This window comes from Colletotrichum acutatum, assembly GCF_030867785.1.
Source record: "Colletotrichum acutatum strain CBS 112980 chromosome Unknown BDZ83scaffold_164, whole genome shotgun sequence".
NCBI lineage: Eukaryota > Fungi > Ascomycota > Sordariomycetes > Glomerellales > Glomerellaceae > Colletotrichum > Colletotrichum acutatum.
In genome coordinates this window covers 47,912-67,189 of record NW_026849158.1, presented here as the reverse complement: position 1 = coordinate 67,189, position 19,278 = coordinate 47,912, and the positions used below count along the sequence as shown (strand labels likewise).

Here is a 19,278-nt window from a genome sequence, read left to right as displayed (position 1 = left end):
TCCGGTTGAGAGTCTGGCTGGTGCCATAATACTATGATCGCGCTTGTCTTTTGTCAGCCAGCTGATTTTCTAGATTTTGTCTCTTCTCAAATTCAGATAATTCGGATGGTTCTAACTCCATGAAGGCCACCATTGCTCGATACATCTCCATCGGCGACATTTGCTGCATTCTGCAGCATCTCAATCTCTTCTACCTCGCTGGTCACTGCAAGCCCAATCCTCTTGAATACTTTTCTCCCCTCATCAACGGCCATCAGCAAAATACACCTTACGAAGCCATCGAGTTCGTCCTGCTTTTGCGCGACAACGTAGTATAGCGATCCGGCGGCGTTCTCGTCGTTGAAGCTTCTCTGACCAACATCCATATGTATCAGGGGTCCAGTGTCGCGTTGCGCATCTTTTCTCGAAGCCATAACAATGGCACCGTTGACTTTCAGAAAAAGGAATTGGCGTTGGCCGATGGATTCCACAAATATCTTGAAAGGTAGCACGCAGCATCTCAGGTCGACATGGCCTCCTTTCACCAGACCCGTTTTGTTTGACGACACGTACTCGATTTGGACGTCATCCACGTCTATGAGTAGATTCGACTGATCAACTAGAGGTCCCGTCAAGATCTTGCCATCGACTGAGGCCCAAGAGAATGATGGGGCTCTGTACGCATCGGGTCGGACAGATGGGGAGCCGTCAACCTGCGTCTCCTTATCAACGTGCCATAGCAGATTGCTGGCTAAATGCTTCCGCCACATCCCAACGACATAGGTGTCGTCAACGAGAGTTTCGAAATGCTGAGCTATACCTGAAAGGGCCAACAACTTGTCAGAGGCCATAGTCAAGCGGGTGCTTCCGTACGCTCTCACGATTAAATCCCAAATCCGGTGGTAGAACGTGGGGTCGTCAGGCTCTCTCTCTCGCGACATTGCATCGGGGCCGTAGGCTCCTTTACTGAGTCTCTTGAACTTTGTCGGAACGCTGTTTGCCAAGATTTCTGGCATCTTCTCTGGATAACACTCGGCCGCCACTTGCTCTCTACATTCCCAGAAGAGTTGATCGCGGCCGAAGTGAAGAACACGTGGTGAAAGCAGGCGCTCTTGTAGAACCCAGCCGCGCTTATTAAGATGACACTGCCCGACGGCATGGCCCCAGAATGACATGTCGACAATGCTGCAGTCCACGTATTCCGTTTCCAGCCCAAACCCCTCCGCGTTGAGGCACATGTCGGTAGTCAAGCTCACTCTCGGATCCCGCTCGAAGAAAAGGCCCTTGGAACTATCGCGTGCTCCCGCTGCAGAGATGTTGCAGAATGAGTTTGAATACACTTTGTGCATCAAACCCGCTTCAACCAGCCAGTCGGAGAGATCGTCTCGATCCTGGAATATGCATAGCGAGTCAATCCAGAGATACCGCACGCCTAGTCGTCGAGTGACTTGCACAGCTTCACGGAATGTCTTTGGAAGCTTGGAGAGCTCGATGCCTCTTTTGAAATCGTCGCACGTGGCTTTCTTCAGTTGCAGAAACTGGGCTGAACCCCAACAATGACTCAGGGTTGCATAACGATCATTGTGCGAAGGCGAGTGTTCTGCTGTGATCACCAGACGGGCAACATCTATGCCCCCGCAATCAGCCTCGAGGTCGAGCAATCGAGTTGGATACCACGGATCCGCTTTCAGTTCAACGTTACAAGCCGTGTGAGTAGACAAACAGGCTTGCATCCATGAATTTGCTTTAGCCCACGCTTCCTCGGAGTCCGTGTTGCTACTGGAGAACGGTACCATCTTTCCGGCGTCCTTGTCTGGTGGCCGATCACATTAGAAAAAGCTGACGGCTCATCAAACCGGCAGTGTCACTCACAATCACCTCTCTGTACCACGTATGTACCGGATATATTCTTTTGATCAAAATGAATTTCATCCGTGAATCCCGACTCGAATGAAATGGATAACATCAAGTCAGACCCAATAGCTTTTAGACTCGGTTCTTCGAGAAGGACAACTGCGCCCATAGTCACTAGACCATCAAACTCGTCCAACCGTTGCCCAGGTGTCTTGGACTTTGCACCGCCTGCCCCAGGGCGTAAGGTCCAAACGGCGTCGAACTCTCTCAGTCTAGTCTGGTCTTCCTCGCTGATCTGGAGCCAGAACGGACGACATATTTCGCAAGCGTCGAGGGCTGATGCTTCAAGGCTCGCGACCGATTCGTGATGGGCAAGCAAGATGGTGGGCTCGGAACCCTCGTCGGTATCGCGAACCCAGCCCTTCCGGTGTTGGAACGCCCCAACGCAAATTTGACATAACATTCTGGTAAACTATGCTTATAGCAAGAAATCTGTACGACAGACCTGGGATGAAGACAGTTGTACACTTGTTGTCTTTGAAGATGAGGCTGCCAGCATGCTGTGGGTGACGCGCCATTTCGTCCATAGTCAGGCCCATACTTGTTCGCGCGCGGGGTCAACCCATACGGCTGAACTTCGTCTCGGTTTACTGCACTGCAGGATTGAAGCTGGTCATTTTGATAGGCGATAGTTCATGCATAAAGCTGGGGTTGATAGGCAGCATAGAGATAAAGCCAGCCTGAGGGTGGGCGCCAAGGCAGCCACAGCGCCAATGACCCTAGCCCATTGGGTTAACTTCTTCACACATGGCAGTGGCCAATTGTGTAGCTTTGCAGAGAAAAACGGCAACGAGGGTGCGATTGGCTTCAGGTAACTCTCATAGTCAACTTGCTTAGAGTCAGAGCAACATTTTGCCGCTCGAATTTACTTCAGGAGATGTGGCCCACAGCCCTCTCGGGTGTTTCCCGACTTTCTATAACTCTGACACAGAGAAGCTTGAAGCTGCAGCGCGAGCGCGGTTGCTGGCGTTCGTTTGTCGAGGAGAAATGGGTTCCGATGGTGTCTCGACCCGGTGTGTTGCTGCTCTTGGAAAATATTAGGTCTCTAATCGCCACACCAGGTCTTGAATTGCAAATTCTCGACTTACATCCAAATAATGATCCAGTGTTGGACCCATTCAAGCCATGATTGGCGCGAAAGGAGTTTAGCAACCAGTGTTCGCCGCAACAATGACTTGGGAACTGGACTTGTTCTCCATGAACTCCTCTACGCAAAGAAGTAAGTACGCTGTCGAAGTCGGAACCAGCAAGCCCTCTCTTCTGCTGCTGAAGCCCCAGTCAGTACCCGGTAAAGACTCAAAGTCACTTCCCTAGTATACAAATATTCCGGACTTCTGATGGGCATCACTGAATGCTCGAACTTGCTTGTATAAGCTGCCTTTCGGTAGTATCAAGGAACATCTTCATGACGAAAAACAAAAGTTTCCATTTGATTTCCCAAGTCGCTTCAACTTTGTGTTCCGAAGAAAAAAGGAGAAAGAGAAGATGCAGAGATGGAAGGGAGAAAGGGAGAGAGGGTTTGTCCACAAACCCCCCAAACCCCCTCCACACAGTTGGCCTTTTCCTCAAGAGACTCTGGCACAGCAAGCGAAAGTGACTGAGCATGAAAATAAATGCTGCCAATGCCCTAATCGGTTTCGGACATGGACATCGAGACTATCGATCCATCGACTTCCTCAAAAGCTCGGATGATGTCGGAGAAAAAGCTGGTCAATAATCGGGCACCTCGTTTAGTTGAACCTTTTTTTTCGCGAGGTTGCAACACGATTTCCGAAGCTCCGGAGACCGCTCAAATCAGAACGGAGCAGTTGTCAACCTCCACGTGTGAATGTTGCAGAGATATTGCAAAGTGAGACTCCGGTGTTACGGCTCGAACGGTTCAGCTGCAAGCCTCAACTCCCTTACAACCACGCGCCTTTGCCGATCGGCTCGGGGCGGACCCACTGATGCCCGCCGGGCGGCGGGTCCAGGCCATGCAGCCACTTAGAAGCTGCCCGCCGGCGCGCGCAGGCGGCCAAACACTAAAACAGTCATAGAGTTGACGCTTCTCTCGGCCACCCACCGACGCACACCTTTCACATACGCAGGCGGCAGAACACCATCTTCAGCCCATGGAACACACCATCGTCATTCCGGTTCCCGGAGTCGAAGATCAAGACACAGACATGCCGCGCACTAGGTGAGAACTAGCGGAGACACCGTGCCACATCCCGCGCTGTCGGTTTAGACGACCATGTGCGCCTAGCCTTGGCATGGAGCTGACCTATTGCTGACAGCCTGTCACTGTTGATGGTGTAGATGTCAGACAGTCAGATAGATCTAGTCTCTAGGTGCCGGCGGGCGGATAACATCTATCACAAGCCTAGACAGCTCTGGCTTATTGCCTATCGCGACATTTTGCAACCATTCCTATACTACACCGACGAGACTTCAGTCACACTACACGCTACTATGGGTTAGGTGAACGGCTCCCCCTTCCACGGGGGCCACTGCCGAAGAATGGAGTTTTGGGACTTCCGCCCCGGTCGCGGATGGCGGAGCTTGCGTGGATGGGCCCATATTGATCAAATCGCTTCGTGTAATCCTACGCAGCCAATTACACCGACAACGACAGACAAACACGAGGGCGTTTTTGATCAAACAAACGCTTGGAGTTGCCGTCGGCCGTAGCGTCATCTCAACCTCGACTCACAAGAACCGTTATCAGCAGGCAACGCCTCCAACATTACGCCGCGACGCGGCAGCGTAGATACACGAGTCAGATCCCCGACGTCAGCGAGATGAGACGAACAGGTTTTTTGGGCATGTCTTTTGCGTCCCTTCATTTCGAGATTGAGTGAGAACCCTCCCAAAAAGGAGAGTACCCGAGAGGCACAGCTCTAAAAAGGAGACGCAACGAGTGAAGCATACAAGGAACAACCCTCAGCTGTCAGGTCTGATTCGGGTCCACGGCGATAGGAATGGGACTCATGGGAGAATGGAGAGGGAAATCGTTGTTGCAGTCGGGGTTGGGCTTGCCATCATGCACGAGCCCGTTGCCGCCGCCGCCCCTTCAAGCGTTAAAGCGTGGAAGGCCGGCCCCCCTTTCGGAGACCCACGGAGAAGTCTTGAATAATATCCTCATGTCTTTGCATCTGCAGTCTTGGCAAGCGACAGGCTGACAGACGATCCGAGAAATGGGGTTCAGTATCATCTTGAATATTAGCCTCCAGTTAAAGGCTAACAAGCGTACGTAGACCTCGTGTTTTCTGCATTTGCTATTGACCGTACCCGGAAATGCGGCAATTTGTGACAGGCTTCTAGTTCCCAGGCTGTCTTCAGCTGGCATGTGTGATTGTCTCAGTCTCTCGCTCCCTCTGTGTGTGTCTCTCTCTCTCTTCCTCGCACAAATTAAGCCTTGTCAATCATCTTGTTCTTTGTCGTGTTTCTGCAACTCGAAAACTTTGCAAGCCACCCCGAGAACCGGACGCACGGCAGTACGCCGAGCATTGCCCAACTGAACCCGAAGTAGGCATGGATTATTCGCAGGCTTGCAGGAATCTAATCGTCTTCTGGGAAATGGTTCACGCGGTGCTAGCTTCCGAGCCCGGGGTTGCCCCCGGGTCGGACGAGAGCAGCCCAAGACGGAGTAGAACACTGACACAGGCCAGAACTTTTTTACTTGGTCATTATCTAGGGCGTTTCCTCTCATCTGATTGGATGAAACGTTATCTCCCCCGCCAGCATTTACATATTGAATTTGACTTCAGTCTATTGCAAGACGGTTAGCTTTGGGAGGGGGGTGTGGTCGACGACTCGACACTAAGACTGGAGACCCCGAACGGGCAGTCGGAACATTTCCCACGCCACCGCACCCATCCTATCACAGCGCTCAATTGGGTTTTTTGAGAGAGATAAGGCAACATTTTAGTTGTACGAATACCGTTTCTAAAACCAGATTGTCGCGGGGTCGCAGTGAATTGTATGGGGATTCCACGGTTCGAAGTCGGGGTGGATCAAACCATGTGGGCGGGAACTTAAATGCAGTAGACATTAGGAGGCCAGGGGAGTTAAGCATCGACTTATAACAACTCGACTTCCCTCCTCGTTCGGATAAGTTTCGAGAGTGTGTCCGAACCACAAGCCGATCAGCAACTTCGTCGACCCTTCACCTCGCCGCTCACCAAAGCAGGCTTTCACAGGGCAACCCACCCAAACGGTGTCTCAGCGGTCGTTGAATCTAGAGTTCAACACCAATCCCGCGATCGAACACCCCTCACCGAGGCCTCACCGAACCCCCCCCCCCTCGCAGTTCATCCCAGAAATCGCAACGATGCCTGACTGGAAGGCCATGTTCGCCCCGGCGCCGTCCCTGGACGTGCCCGGCCTCGAGACCGTCGACCTCGCCGACAAGGAGATGGAACGCCGCATCGTCCGCAAGCAGGATCTCAGAATCCTTCCCTGGATTTGCATCACCTACCTCCTGAGTATGTTTCTCCAACATCACGAGAAATAGGGGAAATGCAATCAACCAACTAACACGAGAATTACAGACTACCTCGACAGAGTCAACCTCGGCAACGCCCGCACCCTCAATAACGACAAGCCCGAAGACAACATCGTCACCATGCTCAACCTCACCGGCCAGCGCTACAACGTCGCCGTCGCCCTCTTCTTCGTCCCCTACGTCCTCATGGAGTTCCCCTCCAACATCATGCTCAAGTACTTCTCCCCCTCAAAGTGGATCTCCCGCATCATGGTCTCCTGGGGCATCGTCACCATCTGCACCGCCGCCTGCACAACCTACGGCGGCCTCCTCGCCGTCCGCATCATGCTCGGCCTCGCCGAGGCCGGCTTCTTCCCGGGTATCATGATGTACCTCTGCTTCTGGTACAAGCCCGAGGAGCGCGCCACCCGCATGGCCATCTTCGCCTCCTCCGTGGCCGTCGCCGGCGCCTTCGGCGGTCTCCTCGCCACGGGAATCTCCTTCCTCAACCGTAAGGGCGGCCTCACGGGCTGGCAGTGGCTCTTCATCCTCGAGGGCATCCCCGCCGTCATCGTCGGCGTCATGGTCTGGTTCATGCTCCCCGACTACCCCCAGACCGCCGCCTGGCTCACCCCCGAGGAGCGCGCCTTCGCCGTTAAGCGCCTCGGCCCCTTTGCCCCGTCCATGTCCGACAAGCACTGGGACAGCAAGGTCGCCAAGAAGACCATCATCGACCCGTACTTCTGGCTCTTCGCCATCATGTACTTCCTCATGACCAACTCCCTCAACGCCTTCGGCTACTTCGCGCCCACCATCGTCTCCTCGCTCGGCTTCAAGGGCTACAACGCCCAGCTGCTCACCGTCCCGCCCAACGTCTTTGCCATGTTCATCATCATTGGCAACTGTCTGCACAGTGACAGGACCAAGGAGCGCTCTCGCCACGTCATTGGCGCCTTGATCTTCGTCGCGACGGGATACCTCCTCCTGGCCATCGTCAAGCACTGGGGTGTGCGCTACTTTGCCGTGTGCATCATCGCCTGCACCAACGCCGCCGTCCTCCCCTTCGTTGCTGTAAGTTCTCAACCTCCTACTGAAGCATCAAACAGGGAAAAAAAAAAGTAAACTAATAAGCAAAATAGCACCGCACCGCAACCGTCCAGGGCTCCACCGCCACCGCTCTCGCAACCGGCGGCATGATCGCCATCGCCAACACAGGTGGCATCTCCGCCCCCTTCCTCTTCCCGAGCACCGACTCCCCCATGTACAGCATGGGCAACTGGACCATCTTCGCCTTCCTCGCCACGACCGCCATCCTCACCTGCTACGTCTGGTACGTCTTTGGCAGCCACTCTGGCTACAGGACCGGCACCAAGGACGCCGCGGGCAACCTCGAGGTCCTGGACGCCGGCGCCGGCGACCCCGATGAGCTCATGAACAAGAAGATGGGCATCGTCACCGACCAGGACAAGAAGGATGAGGAGGCTTAAAAGAGCCTTTTCTCGCCTTGGTAGAGAAGGAACGGAGTAATTTGGAAAAGGGATAGACTTTTGCGCGCGTTGGTTGTATGGATATAGAAACTGTTGATACCCCCGCTAGACAGCGGTCGCCTAATGAGGCACAATGAAAGCTTATGTTGAATGTTTTACATCGACTCGTGATCTACGGATGTGTTTCTGTGATTCACTTACCTCGCTCAATCACGGTAAACATCATTAAACGGGCGCGGAAAACACATGCCGAAGAGCAAGGATGGTGAACAGCTAAATGAGAGGATCACGACTCTTGAGCAAACAAAGTTTGGTAACACGGAACGGAAGAAGAAACGAACCAACAAGGCAAACGTGCCTCCGGGATCCCCTCAGTCTTTCGTAACCTCCGTGACGTGAACCGCGGGTGTCACGGGACACGCCTAAAGGTTGTGCTGCCTGCCTCATGTAAGCCAAGCCTGTCAGAGTTCTGGGCGCACACGAGACTTTCGGCAACGACATGCGCCGCGGCTCTTCTTCGTGCATTCATCTTCTACAGCCGTCTCAGAAGGTTCGGTGCAGGGACAAGGCAAAAAGTATATCGCGAAGCTGGCCAGTCGTATCACGAGTTATACCGCCTCCTTTGAGGATTGACTCGCAGGCTGCAGCCATGGAGAGAGATGGTTTGTAAACGAGGTTGTCAGTGCACCCACCACCACAATTAGCCCGCGGATGTTGCAGACATCACGAAATTGCGAGAAGCAAAAGTACGACATACGAAGCGCCCATTACCAGTGTTCATAACCGCAAAATGCAAAAGAATTGGGCCCTAACCAGGATTCGAACCTGGGACCTCTCCCAGATATGTCGTGAAGACCCTAAGGGAGAATCATACCGCTAGACCATCAGGGCTGATCGGTTGTTCAACTGTTGCCAGGTGGCGCTGGTTGATGGCAGACGAAGCCGGAAGCTGCAATATCAACAGTTCTCGGCAGACAGCGGGAGCTAATGCAACTCAGTGAGAGATTAAGTCTGGCACGTTCAAACTCTTTCCAACCTTTAGTTCTAAACAACAGCAAGCTCGAGAACCCTCTGCATCCTCCACGACAAGATTTGAGGCGTACCGCTGGGACAGGAAACTTTGCTGAGGCTTTATTTGTCCCTTGGGAAAATGTTATTCGTATGCGGTCTGCATTGCCGCTGTTATGCTTTTTACTATATATGAAGGTGTACCCTTGCTATGTTACCCTGCCTTGCCCACCACCTTTCCGCAACTCAAATCTCGTTTTCGATTCCTTCCAACTGGGGTTGTGCCGAAAAAGCCTATTCCTCATTCTCAAACGTCACCGAATGGGTCAGCGCCCAGTCCCGGATGTCGTTGAAGTTGCGGCAGGTGTGTAGCGTGCTGAAGTCGGGCCAGTGGCCCTCAAGCGGGAGATCCGGGTACATCTTGAAGGTAAAGACGCCAATATCGGCCTCGCACATCAGGTTCAGCCTCAGGGCTTCGATGCAGTGGTCTAGTGAGTTCCGTTAGCGAATGGCGGTTCTTCTCTGCAAATTCCGCCTCACGGAGGCATGATGAGTCGTAATGACTTACTCAGGTGTCCTCTCAAGTCCTTGTGCTCAACGGCCACGTCACCGCCGACTTCTTTCCTTGAATAGTACTCGGGATACGTAGCTTGACGGAGCAGGTTCAGGCAGTGAAGCTGGTGGAAGACTTCGAGGCCGACGCGGTAGCCTTCCTCGCCGGTGACGGCGTTGGTGGTCTTGATTGACTTGGGGTCGAGACCGAGCTTGTCGAGCTCGGCGCGCGAGATCATCTGGTCGCCGACTACTCCTCATTAGCTTCTGTCATTATATCACCAGCCATTGAGTCGTCTTCTTACTGTTGTTTGTGATGTGATCCCATGCTCTATCGATCTCGTATCCAGCACCGACAAACGGCGACCAGTCCATAATGGGCGTCAGGTTGTACCTTTCGGTGTGGTACTTGATGATTCCTGCAGCGGGGGCTACCAAATGTCAGCCATGATAAAGAGCGATAGACATTCGGGCGATGATTCTTACACCATGATGAGTACTTCTCCGTCACCCAAGTATCGTCCTTATTGGTGTTGCCATAGCGCAGGCAGAATGATGCCGCAAACAGCGTGACAGATGTCGTCAAAAGCACGGCGTGAAGAGCCCAAGGCCAATACCGCAGAAGCCGGCGCGCCTTCTCTTTGCACGGGTGCTCATCGCCGAGCCTCATCCGCCTCCATGTCGGCTCGTTTCCTGCTGTGGCGGCCTCTACGTTTTCCGTGCTCTCCGTGTTGAGGCTCCCGGCGAGACTCTCGACTTCCTCCTCCTCGTGAGGTACGGACCGGTAGACCTTTTCTGAAGACATGATTATTAAAGAAGGGGGACCCTCTTCGGCAAGCAAGTTAGTAGCACCGAAAGGTTGAAGTTGAAGCACGCCAGGTGCCTTATTAAGAAGAATAGAAGGCCAAAGAAGGGATGCTGTCACGGATTTGACAGCAAAGAAATGGTACAACGACGCCGAGTCGAGTTTAGAAACGGATGATGGGAACTGAAAGTGACTAAACAAGAAAGAGACAGGAAGGGAGAATGATAGAGTGGTATGCACAGAATGGGGAGAAGGGAAGGGGAAACAGTTTGAGGCAAGGCCAGCAGCTCTCAGAGAAGGTAAGAAGAGACGAGTGCCAAGACGATCGCTTCGGGCGCGGAAAATCAGATTACCAAACTAATGGGTGATCACAGACCGTCCAAGTCGATTAGTTGATGGGGGTGGGAGAAGAGACTCGGGAAAGAGAGCACGGGCAAGAGGCGGCGTCAGCGAGAGACTGCGCGCGCAACTATGTCCCAACTTGAACATGACAGGACTCGACTTTGGAAGGGGACCCAGTTCGCCCAAGACCGAGGAGGAAAAGTCGCCGTCTGGCAGGTGTGTGCAATGCAACCTCGCCCCGTTGGGATAATTGGGATCCATGGACCATAGTGGCATAGGCTCTGGATAGTCGGATGGAAATTGCCAGCTAGCGAGATGTCATCCAGCCACCAGAAACGTTTGGGCTGTTTGATCTTCGTTGCGAAGTTGCGGCACAGGCCAAGAAGCCGATCATCCCAAGCAAGAATAGACGAGACAGAAAAGAGGTCGAGTCCGTCACAGCCGGGGGTGGGATTGGGAATGCAAGTCGACTCGGTCGAGTTGCAAGCCTTGGTTCAAGTGGTCATGGGCGATACTGCGTGCTGTGTGTGCCGTGCAGTGATGGATGACAATAGATGGTCGGACATAATTAGCCGCTCTCGTCCAATGACCACGGTGATGATTGGGCTGGCCCTTGTTGATGAACAATCCCATGAACGGGATTTCGTGCAGTCTTGGTACCATCTGCAGGGCTACTCATGTCAGGTTTAGTCAGGTCCAAGTCCTGGCTCTTGTATCCTTGTCTCCGTCCCTGCAGCAGCTTTCTGCCTCGAGAATGTGATGGAGAGCTGAGAACCTTCTTCCCATAGTCGAAGAGTTGAAGAGACTCAAAAAGAGAGAGAAGCAAAGAAAAAGGGGGCCCTGGTAATGGCACAGCTGAGGCGTTGGTGCGGTGTCTCAGAACAGGGGTGTGTCGAAACGCGGAGTTTGGTGCGACAGGGTGTGGCTTGCGGGGGAGATCCCACGACCAGTCACCACGTTCCAGCGCCTCCAGCCCATCCCACAGGGGATGCACCAACCACTCACGAACGCCGCAACGCGCCAGGGAAGAGCCCGGGCCGCCTATGAGGCTCAAAACCCGGCAACTTGATGCCGCATTGCTCATGGAATATCCACCACCACAGGACACCAACAGTGGTCGGTTTTGAGTCGGTACACCTTTTTAATCTCGACCCAGGTTCGGTTGCTGTCAGGTCTTGGCATCCTGGGACTGTGGCTGTATCAGAGATCCCTTGTGCGGCTCATCCTCTCGACAGCCTACAGCAGAAGAGCGATGGATCATCACCGGGCCACCCTTCCAGCGTATTTCCCCGACACACTGCGGCGTCGCGAAGACCTTCCGTAACGTCCTGTCGATCAGGCTTAGCATCAGATTGTGTTGGGGTCTGTCGAACGAGACGCCAGGCACAACGAGAAAACACCCTCGGTTTCCCCCTGTGTGCCCCCCGTCTGCTGACCGCCCAGGGTAGTCTTGGAACTTCTTGGAACTGAAACTGCAAGCGAGTCCAGTACCACAACCATGTTCATGTCTAAAGGGAATAAGGTAGTATGCTTGTTGTCTTCTCATTGCTTGGTACGAGGAGTACTCCGTATACGAGCTTGCGAAGTGGAGGACGTTAACCATCGACGATACCGCAAGCGCGGGATTCGGCTCACATCCTAGTCCAGGAACCTCCCCTTCCAACCTCCCCGCGTCCAGCATCTTGGTGCTGTTCGACATCATCAGCGTAGCCCCGATGAGTTTTGAACGAGTCCCATCTTTTGCGGCTAGCTCAGTCCGAGCAACCATCGCAAGCCGTCATAGCCCATGGCCCTGTCTCTCCACCCCCTTTCAGACCCTTTCCATCTGGTATCCCGACTCTGAGACGTTTCTAGTCCTACGCGGCAGGCCGATCAGAGTTTGACGCCTTCTAGTCGAGGCCCTTTTCGTCCAAACTTGGGGCTTCAACCCATGCCTTCGTCACTTAGTCGAATGGAGACTTGCGAATGGACCAAGTGCCGTGCCAGAAGGGGGGGTGCCTTGTCAACTTGCTGTGGAGGGACGAAAACGCAGAGGTCGTTGAGCAAGATATAATATCTTCTCAAACCCGCTCATCAGCCCACCATTGCCTGACCATCCGTACATCTCATTCCACTGTTGGCCCCTGATCGCTTGACGCGACCCTTCATTCCTTTCTCTTGTAATCCAGTTGCTGTCATTTGCTGCCGGTCAGCCAATCATTCTTTTCAAGATGCACTACCCATCCTTTGGCCACTTCCTCTTGGCGAGCATCCTTGCCGTCCAAGGTGTTCAGTCGTTGAACCTCATCCCCACGGGTCAGGTCGCCAGACGCTATGTAGTAAGTTCATCTATTACGATGAGTCTAAAGTATGGGAACGCGAGGACTAACGTGAGGTTAAATAGGCTCCCGCCTTGGCACTCGCCATGCCTGCCCTGGCTGCGCCCCAGGCTGCCAGCATCGAGGCTCGTGAGGTAAGAATAATCTTCTCAAATGTGCTCAGGTCAAAGAATTATACATATATACTGACACCTCCTCTCAGCCTCACCACCGCGGCAAGAAGACCAAGAAGGCCAAGGCCGCTAAGCGCGAGGAGTCTGCTGTTGATGAGGCCCTTGAGGCCCGTGATATCGAGGCTCGTGAGCCCCATCACCGTGGCAAGAAGACCAAGAAGGCGAAGGCCGCCAAGCGCGACGAATCCGCCGTCGATGAGGCCCTCGAGGCCCGCGACATTGAATCCCGTGAGCCTCACCACCGCGGCAAGAAGACCAAGAAGGCCAAGGCTGCTAAGCGCGACGAATCCGCCGTCGACGAGGCCCTCGAGGCTCGTGACATTGAAGCCCGCGAGCCCCACCATCGCGGCAAGAAGACGAAGAAGGCCAAGGCTGCCAAGCGTGACGAATTCGTCTCTGAGGAGGCCGTCGAGTCTGCTGAGCACGAGATCGAGGCCCGTGAGCCCCACCACCGCGGCAAGAAGACCAAGAAGGCGAAGGCCGCCAAGCGCGATGAGTCTGCTTCCGACGACGCCATCGAGTCCGCCGAGCACGAGATTGAGGCCCGCGAGCCCCACCACCGTGGAAAGAAGACCAAGAAGGCGAAGGCTGCTAAGCGTGAGGAGTCTGCCTCCGACGACGCCGCTGAGCACTCCGTCGAGACCCGCGAGCCCCACCACCGCGGCAAGAAGACTAAGAAGGCGAAGGCTGCCAAGCGCGACGAGTTCGCTTCCGAGGACGCTGCCGAGCACGCCGTTGAGGCTCGTGAGCCCCATCACCGCGGCAAGAAGACCAAGAAGGCCAAGGCCGCGAAGCGCGACGAGTACGCCGCCGTTGAGGCTCGCGCTTTCACCGCTTAAGGGGGGGTTGTCCAACTTTGTGGCAGACATGGGGGCCAACAACTTAATGCTCTGACCCGGGCAACCCTTGAGTTGAGACGACCGCCAGTTCTTCCTTGTATCTAGAGTCCGAAATTCACAGCAAATTACATCAAGTTCGGATTCGGCTGACTGGTTCGCGTTCGCAAACAAACTTGGCCAATGTCGTGTTGTGTAGACTAGAAAATCAGCTTCTCATTTTTCCATATATTTTTAACAGTAATAATGACAGTACCAGAGTGCATATTCCTCTTGGCCCAAACATGTCCTTGGTCGTGCGTCGTTGACCGTGAAACTCTACTGCCGTCGCAAGGCCGGCAGACTTCGGTCTGATTCTTTCTTCTCCTTTGCTGCTTGCATGAACCGCAACGTGTTGCGACGAAATTAGTGTTTCGCCTCAAAGTCATTCCTGACGTTGGGATGATGTCGAAACATCTCGGAGCCGGACCGGCCGCCCATTGCGGAGGCGGGGTGGCTGGGACACCCCTCGCTATCGCGCTCGTAACGTCCGTATGGGGGATGCGAAAGCAGCGGAGACCCCGATCAAGATCCCAAAGACCAGTTGACGGACATCCATGGTGGAAGTACGCGAATAAGTGACCCGGGACTGGCGATATCCGAAAATGCCATGACGTGTGTCGTTTGTTGGAGCCACTTGACCCAGTGACTTGGAGGCTCACGGATTTCCACCTCGCCAAGAGTTGTTGTTCGAACGTGATCTACCAGGGGCGCCCAGTGATTCGTTTCGGAACGGATCATTGCCAGGAACTGCGAGTCTTGGGTCGCAACAACTTGTCGAGATCGCTTTCGGTCCTTTCCGCAAGAAACCCCGTGTTCTTTTGCCCATCTCCCGCTGATTTGAACCATCGATTGAACCGTGGATCATGCTACGGCCATCTCCCGAACTAGTTCCACTTGGCAATTCTCAACTTCATCGCAATTCCAGTATGTAGCCACATGGAAATAGCAGACGAGACGGGAGGCCTGAGCATAGCCGACCATTCGCATCTCCAATTCCAATCGGTATGTCTCGCGACCACACGCTGATTCCTTTTTTGACTTTGCTCGAATTTCCAAGGGTCAAAGCGAACTTCCGTCATCTTGTCTGTTACGTTTACGACCGCAAAGTCCGGTTGGGCCAATGCCAGCTTGTCGATGCCGAAGCTAGCATGTTGACTAACATCTTTTTCATCGATTCTCCTTCATTATACGTGGATATCGTGCTTCTTGAGCTTGATGTGATCGAATGCCTGATTGACGTTCGCCGTGTTGATGATGTACAAGATGGGTGGTCGTGGAGTTCTCAGGTAAGCCTGCAAGTACCCCTGACACCTCAGGTCGTGATTGATGTTGCGAATGGCTGGTGAGGCTTATGTAACGCACCAAGGGTCCACCTCCCGAGTGATAGGTACCTAAGGTAGGTACCTATCACTACCTTAGCTTTATCTTATCGATAAGATACGGCTGAGGCAGCTGGATGGTGGGGTAAGTGCTTCCATTGTCACCAACATCTCCAACCTTCCCGTGAACCTTGGCCGTCACTCAACGTCATCTCCTGCAAACACAACTGCTCACGCGGAAACGAGCAGTCAAGATGGAGACAGCTCTCAAGTCGTGGGGTATGTCGTGAAATCCCTTACACTGTCGCCATTGCCGCGCCCAATCCAGCTGACCACTTGCCATAGAGCTCGACAACAACGTAAAGTTGGTCGACACCAAACGCGACGCTCTCTACAACCTCGACCTCGATGCCCAAAAGGAACAGATGAACGCCCGCCCGTGGGCCGCGAACCCGAACCACTTCAAAAACGTCCGCATAAGCGCCGTGGCTCTCATCAAGATGGTGATGCACGCCCGCTCCGGCGGCAACCTCGAAGTGATGGGTCTGATGCAGGGCTATGTCAATGGCGACACTTTCATCGTCACAGATGCCTTCCGATTACCCGTAGAGGGAACCGAGACGCGCGTCAACGCCCAGGGCGATGCCGAAGAGTACATGGTCGAATACCTCAGCCTCTGCCGCGAGCAGGGCAGAATGGAGAACGTTGTCGGATGGTACCACTCACACCCGGGCTACGGTTGCTGGCTGTCCGGCATCGACGTCGGCACCCAGGCGCTGCAGCAACAATTCCAGGAGCCGTTTCTCGCCGTCGTCATCGACCCTGACCGCACCATCAACGCAGGCAAGGTGGAGATTGGTGCCTTCCGGACGTACCCCGAGAACTACATTAAGGAGAAGGAGGGCGGAGCCAGCGGCAGTGGCGTTACCAGCGACGGATGGCAGGAAGTTCCTTTGGCGAAGGCGGCAGAGTTCGGCGCCCACGCGAACAAGTACTACAGCCTCGAGGTCTCCCATTTCAAGAGCACACTCGAGTCCCAGATGCTGGAGCTGCTATGGCACAAGTACTGGGTACAGACCCTGAGCCAAAGCCCGCTCATCACGAATCGCGACTACGGAAACAAACAGATGCTTGATCTCGCATCCAAGATCAAGGAGACTACGACACAAGTCGCTCGTCAGGGACGGAGCGCTCCGGGCACGGGTGGTGTCGGCGCGGCTAGCAAAAAGGTCGATGGACTGCTCGAGAAGCTTGTGAAGGACAGCAACACGGTGGCGATGCAGGAGCGGACTGGTCTTGTTGCGATGGAGGTCAAGAAGAAGATTTTCAATGACTTGAGCGCGAATGCGTCGTAAGTCTGGTAGAAGTTTCGCTTTGTTGCTTGGCCTCGATACAGGTTTTCGCGAGGTCCTGGGCATGATAGATGGCGTTCAGAGGAAAGGGAGGGCTTTGGCCCCGAAATGACGACATGATTTTGAGCCGTAATCGCTGCTGTGAAATGATTCTTTACCTGATTGAAGTGCCTCCGCTGACATCTCACTAAGTCTTTGAAGCCCTCTGGCCTCATTATGACTGTTTGAGCTGCCCACACGAGGCTTGAGCTTGACCACGATCTTGAATCGTAAGCTGTTTTCCGGGTGAAAGGTACACACCTAGTATCCCGCGAATACCTTGCACCTGAAATTCTCAGCCACGACATACGATGGCCTCGGATGACACGTTTCAAGGGGCCGAGACGTTCTATTCCAGGCTGGCATCGAATACTCAGCAGGCGAAAGCAACTTCTGTGCCGATGAAGTCCCTCCCGTTCGGTTCTCTGCCACAGGGAGGAAACGAATTTCGCAGCCACATCTGACTTTGTTAGATGCGCATGCCTCCCTACTACTTCTTTCGGTCCAGTCGCAGGCTTTCTGACTAGAGGTTTGCTGTATTACACAGATCACTCTAAACTTGCAATTATCGAATGCATCAGACCGGTGAGAGCTGATGAGTAACTTCGCCGACCAAGTGATGTTAATTTTCCCCACTCATGCTCATCCACGAAGACATAATCTCTCTTGTAATACTTGCAAAAGGTTCCCTTCCTGGAGCGAACCAACGCCGTCCCCCACGGTCAGTGACCGAAACATAGCTAACATTACCTGACGACGGGTCCTCAGTGAAGCTTCTCGACTTCCTCTTGCTCCCGCACTATATCACACTCTACGTCTATGCCTTATACATTGAGAGATGCATACAGATGCAAGATAGTATTTCTTTTTGCTAGGATGAGACCCAGGAAGCCCGGCTGAAGTTGCGCGTCGCCCGTCCTCAGGAAGAATTCCATGCTCAGAGCCCATATCGTCCAGCATTCCAGTACTGCCATCCAGAAAAGAGTAGCTCATTTCTTGTCAAAGACCTTCTTCCTTCAGCCCTCACCAAGTAGTAGGTTCATCGCTCAACACATCCGTCCAGGAAACGACCATCTGGCGCGACCTGCTCCCGCGCGATGTACAACCTTAGATGTGGCATCTCCCAAGCACATTGGCTTATGGAACGCAATTCCCGAGTGTTACCACGCGCTCGTTGAGCGTAAGCCAACATCACTCCTTGAGAGAATGGTGCAGTGACCATGGCTATTGGGTGGTGGTCTCCTGGTGGAGACGCACCTACGGGGGTGCTTATCCCGCCACATACGAGGACAAACCTCTCAGACATCAACGGCTCTCTGGACTCAATGGGAGGTTCTTCAGAGAGGGTGGATGAGCAACAGCTCTCAAAGACGGGCCATACGGATCAAGGAAGCGATTAGTTCGCTGGGATCGCAAACGAGGCAGAGGTAATGCGGAGGACCGCCCAGGCATTGCGACGTAAGCGGATGTGCTCGGCTCACGTTCCCAATCTCTATGATGTCTCCTTTGCTTGCGGTTCTGGATAGGAATGCTGTCGCCGGCCGAACCGAGACTGCAAACCTGAAGCTTTAGCTTCGAACTTCCCGAGTAGCAGCCTAGATGACAGCATTTGATCCTAGACTGGAACCACGTGGCCCATCCTAGCCACCATGGTCAAGGGCAGAATACCTGGTCACTTTAGGCTTCCGCGATAGACCAGCCCCTGGATATGGGCATTAGATACATAACGGCGCAGTCACGGGCATATTCATACCCCGTCAAGTTCCAGCTTTTTGCCGACTGTCATCCCATGCCTCCCTTTGCGATATATCCCATGTACCCATAGATCCGTATTGGACTTATGAGATGAGGATTTCGAGCATGGCGGTTAAGCATCTGTCATGTTCGTATCAGCAGATACAATCATATGATTCACTGTGTTACATTGGAGATAACATAAGAGTCTTATGAGGTATGCTTCATCATATTATCAAGATGATTACATGTTTACATGCATACATAGACGGGTTGGTGTGCTGAGCTTCAAAGGCCAAACCATCGCCCCAATTTAAGACGAGACCTACGTCCGCTCCTCATCCACCTCGTCATCAGTCCTCTCAGAAACGGTGCACAACATGCCAGAGATCGTTCAACGACGTCTTCCGGACGAGCCTGAGACGTAACATCTCACCAACTCGACCACGAGGTAAAAGGCCTCCAGCCTCTCGTAGGTGAGTTGGTCATCCGAGCAAACTGAAGTGCAGTACTCTATGATCCGTCTTGGAAGAGCCTGGCGTTGCTTTCGTAGATCAACAATGAATGTCACTCTCTCAAAGAGCAAGACGCAAACTGCGTCAACTCTCACGAACCTACCGATGCCGAGGGGAACACTTCCCAAACCACCACTCACTTAGTCCCACTGTTCTCGCAAGCTTTTACCTTCCACCATGATTTCCACCATGATAACCGCCTCATGCCGGTCGGCGGAAATCAACAATAGTTCAGGCCCCGGAAACTGATCCTCAACGTATGTATCCAAATGGCCTCTTCTAGACCTACCGTATCCCGTCATGATCCGTCCTCTTCCATCGGCACCCCTCCCTAGAAAGGCAAAATCGTTAACGACTTCGTCCACCATCCATCGCCTAGGCCATTGCTGTATCAATTC

General features: G+C 53.6%; 6 protein-coding genes and 1 non-coding gene across 7 annotated transcripts; 3 read left to right on the top strand and 4 right to left on the bottom strand.

Moving 5' to 3' along the window:
* Positions 1 to 92: 92 nt before the first annotated feature.
* On the bottom strand, positions 93 to 2,296 carry BDZ83DRAFT_591047 (heterokaryon incompatibility protein; the record flags this gene model as incomplete). The annotated part of the gene is made up of 2 exons (XM_060506395.1): positions 93 to 1,792; positions 1,852 to 2,296. 2 exons carry the CDS (start codon positions 2,294 to 2,296, stop codon positions 93 to 95), a joined length of 2,145 nt encoding a protein of 714 aa, XP_060358984.1.
* Positions 2,297 to 6,205: 3,909 nt separating this feature from the next.
* On the top strand, positions 6,206 to 7,845 carry BDZ83DRAFT_656939 (major facilitator superfamily transporter; the record flags this gene model as incomplete). Its single annotated transcript, XM_060510917.1, has 3 exons — positions 6,206 to 6,359; positions 6,426 to 7,429; positions 7,498 to 7,845. 3 exons carry the CDS (start codon positions 6,206 to 6,208, stop codon positions 7,843 to 7,845), a joined length of 1,506 nt encoding a protein of 501 aa, XP_060358983.1.
* Positions 7,846 to 8,649: 804 nt separating this feature from the next.
* BDZ83DRAFT_t288 lies at positions 8,650 to 8,736 on the bottom strand. The gene has a single exon. It is a non-coding gene; the product is annotated as a tRNA-Pro (tRNA).
* Positions 8,737 to 8,897: 161 nt separating this feature from the next.
* BDZ83DRAFT_122974 (uncharacterized protein) lies at positions 8,898 to 10,538 on the bottom strand. The gene is made up of 4 exons (XM_060501164.1): positions 9,892 to 10,538; positions 9,711 to 9,836; positions 9,422 to 9,655; positions 8,898 to 9,341 (listed from the first exon to the last, which is right to left on the bottom strand). Exons 1-4 carry the CDS (start codon positions 10,208 to 10,210, stop codon positions 9,148 to 9,150), a joined length of 873 nt encoding a protein of 290 aa, XP_060358982.1. The 5' UTR covers positions 10,211 to 10,538; the 3' UTR covers positions 8,898 to 9,147.
* A 943-nt stretch (positions 10,539 to 11,481) lies between these two features.
* On the bottom strand, positions 11,482 to 12,582 carry BDZ83DRAFT_123064 (uncharacterized protein). The gene has a single exon (XM_060501165.1). It carries the CDS (start codon positions 12,318 to 12,320, stop codon positions 11,721 to 11,723), a length of 600 nt encoding a protein of 199 aa, XP_060358981.1. The 5' UTR covers positions 12,321 to 12,582; the 3' UTR covers positions 11,482 to 11,720.
* Positions 12,583 to 12,762: 180 nt separating this feature from the next.
* BDZ83DRAFT_543175 (uncharacterized protein) lies at positions 12,763 to 13,864 on the top strand (the record flags this gene model as incomplete). The annotated part of the gene is made up of 3 exons (XM_060503417.1): positions 12,763 to 12,870; positions 12,936 to 13,004; positions 13,073 to 13,864. Coding segments are annotated over 3 exons (969 nt in total), but the record flags the coding sequence as incomplete, so codon positions are not given.
* A 1,540-nt stretch (positions 13,865 to 15,404) lies between these two features.
* Positions 15,405 to 16,722, top strand: BDZ83DRAFT_640058 (Mov34/MPN/PAD-1 family protein). The gene is made up of 2 exons (XM_060509466.1): positions 15,405 to 15,519; positions 15,586 to 16,722. The coding sequence occupies exons 1-2, from the start codon at positions 15,495 to 15,497 to the stop codon at positions 16,593 to 16,595; spliced, it is 1,035 nt and encodes a 344-aa protein (XP_060358979.1). The 5' UTR covers positions 15,405 to 15,494; the 3' UTR covers positions 16,596 to 16,722.
* The last annotated feature ends 2,556 nt before the right edge of the window (positions 16,723 to 19,278 follow it).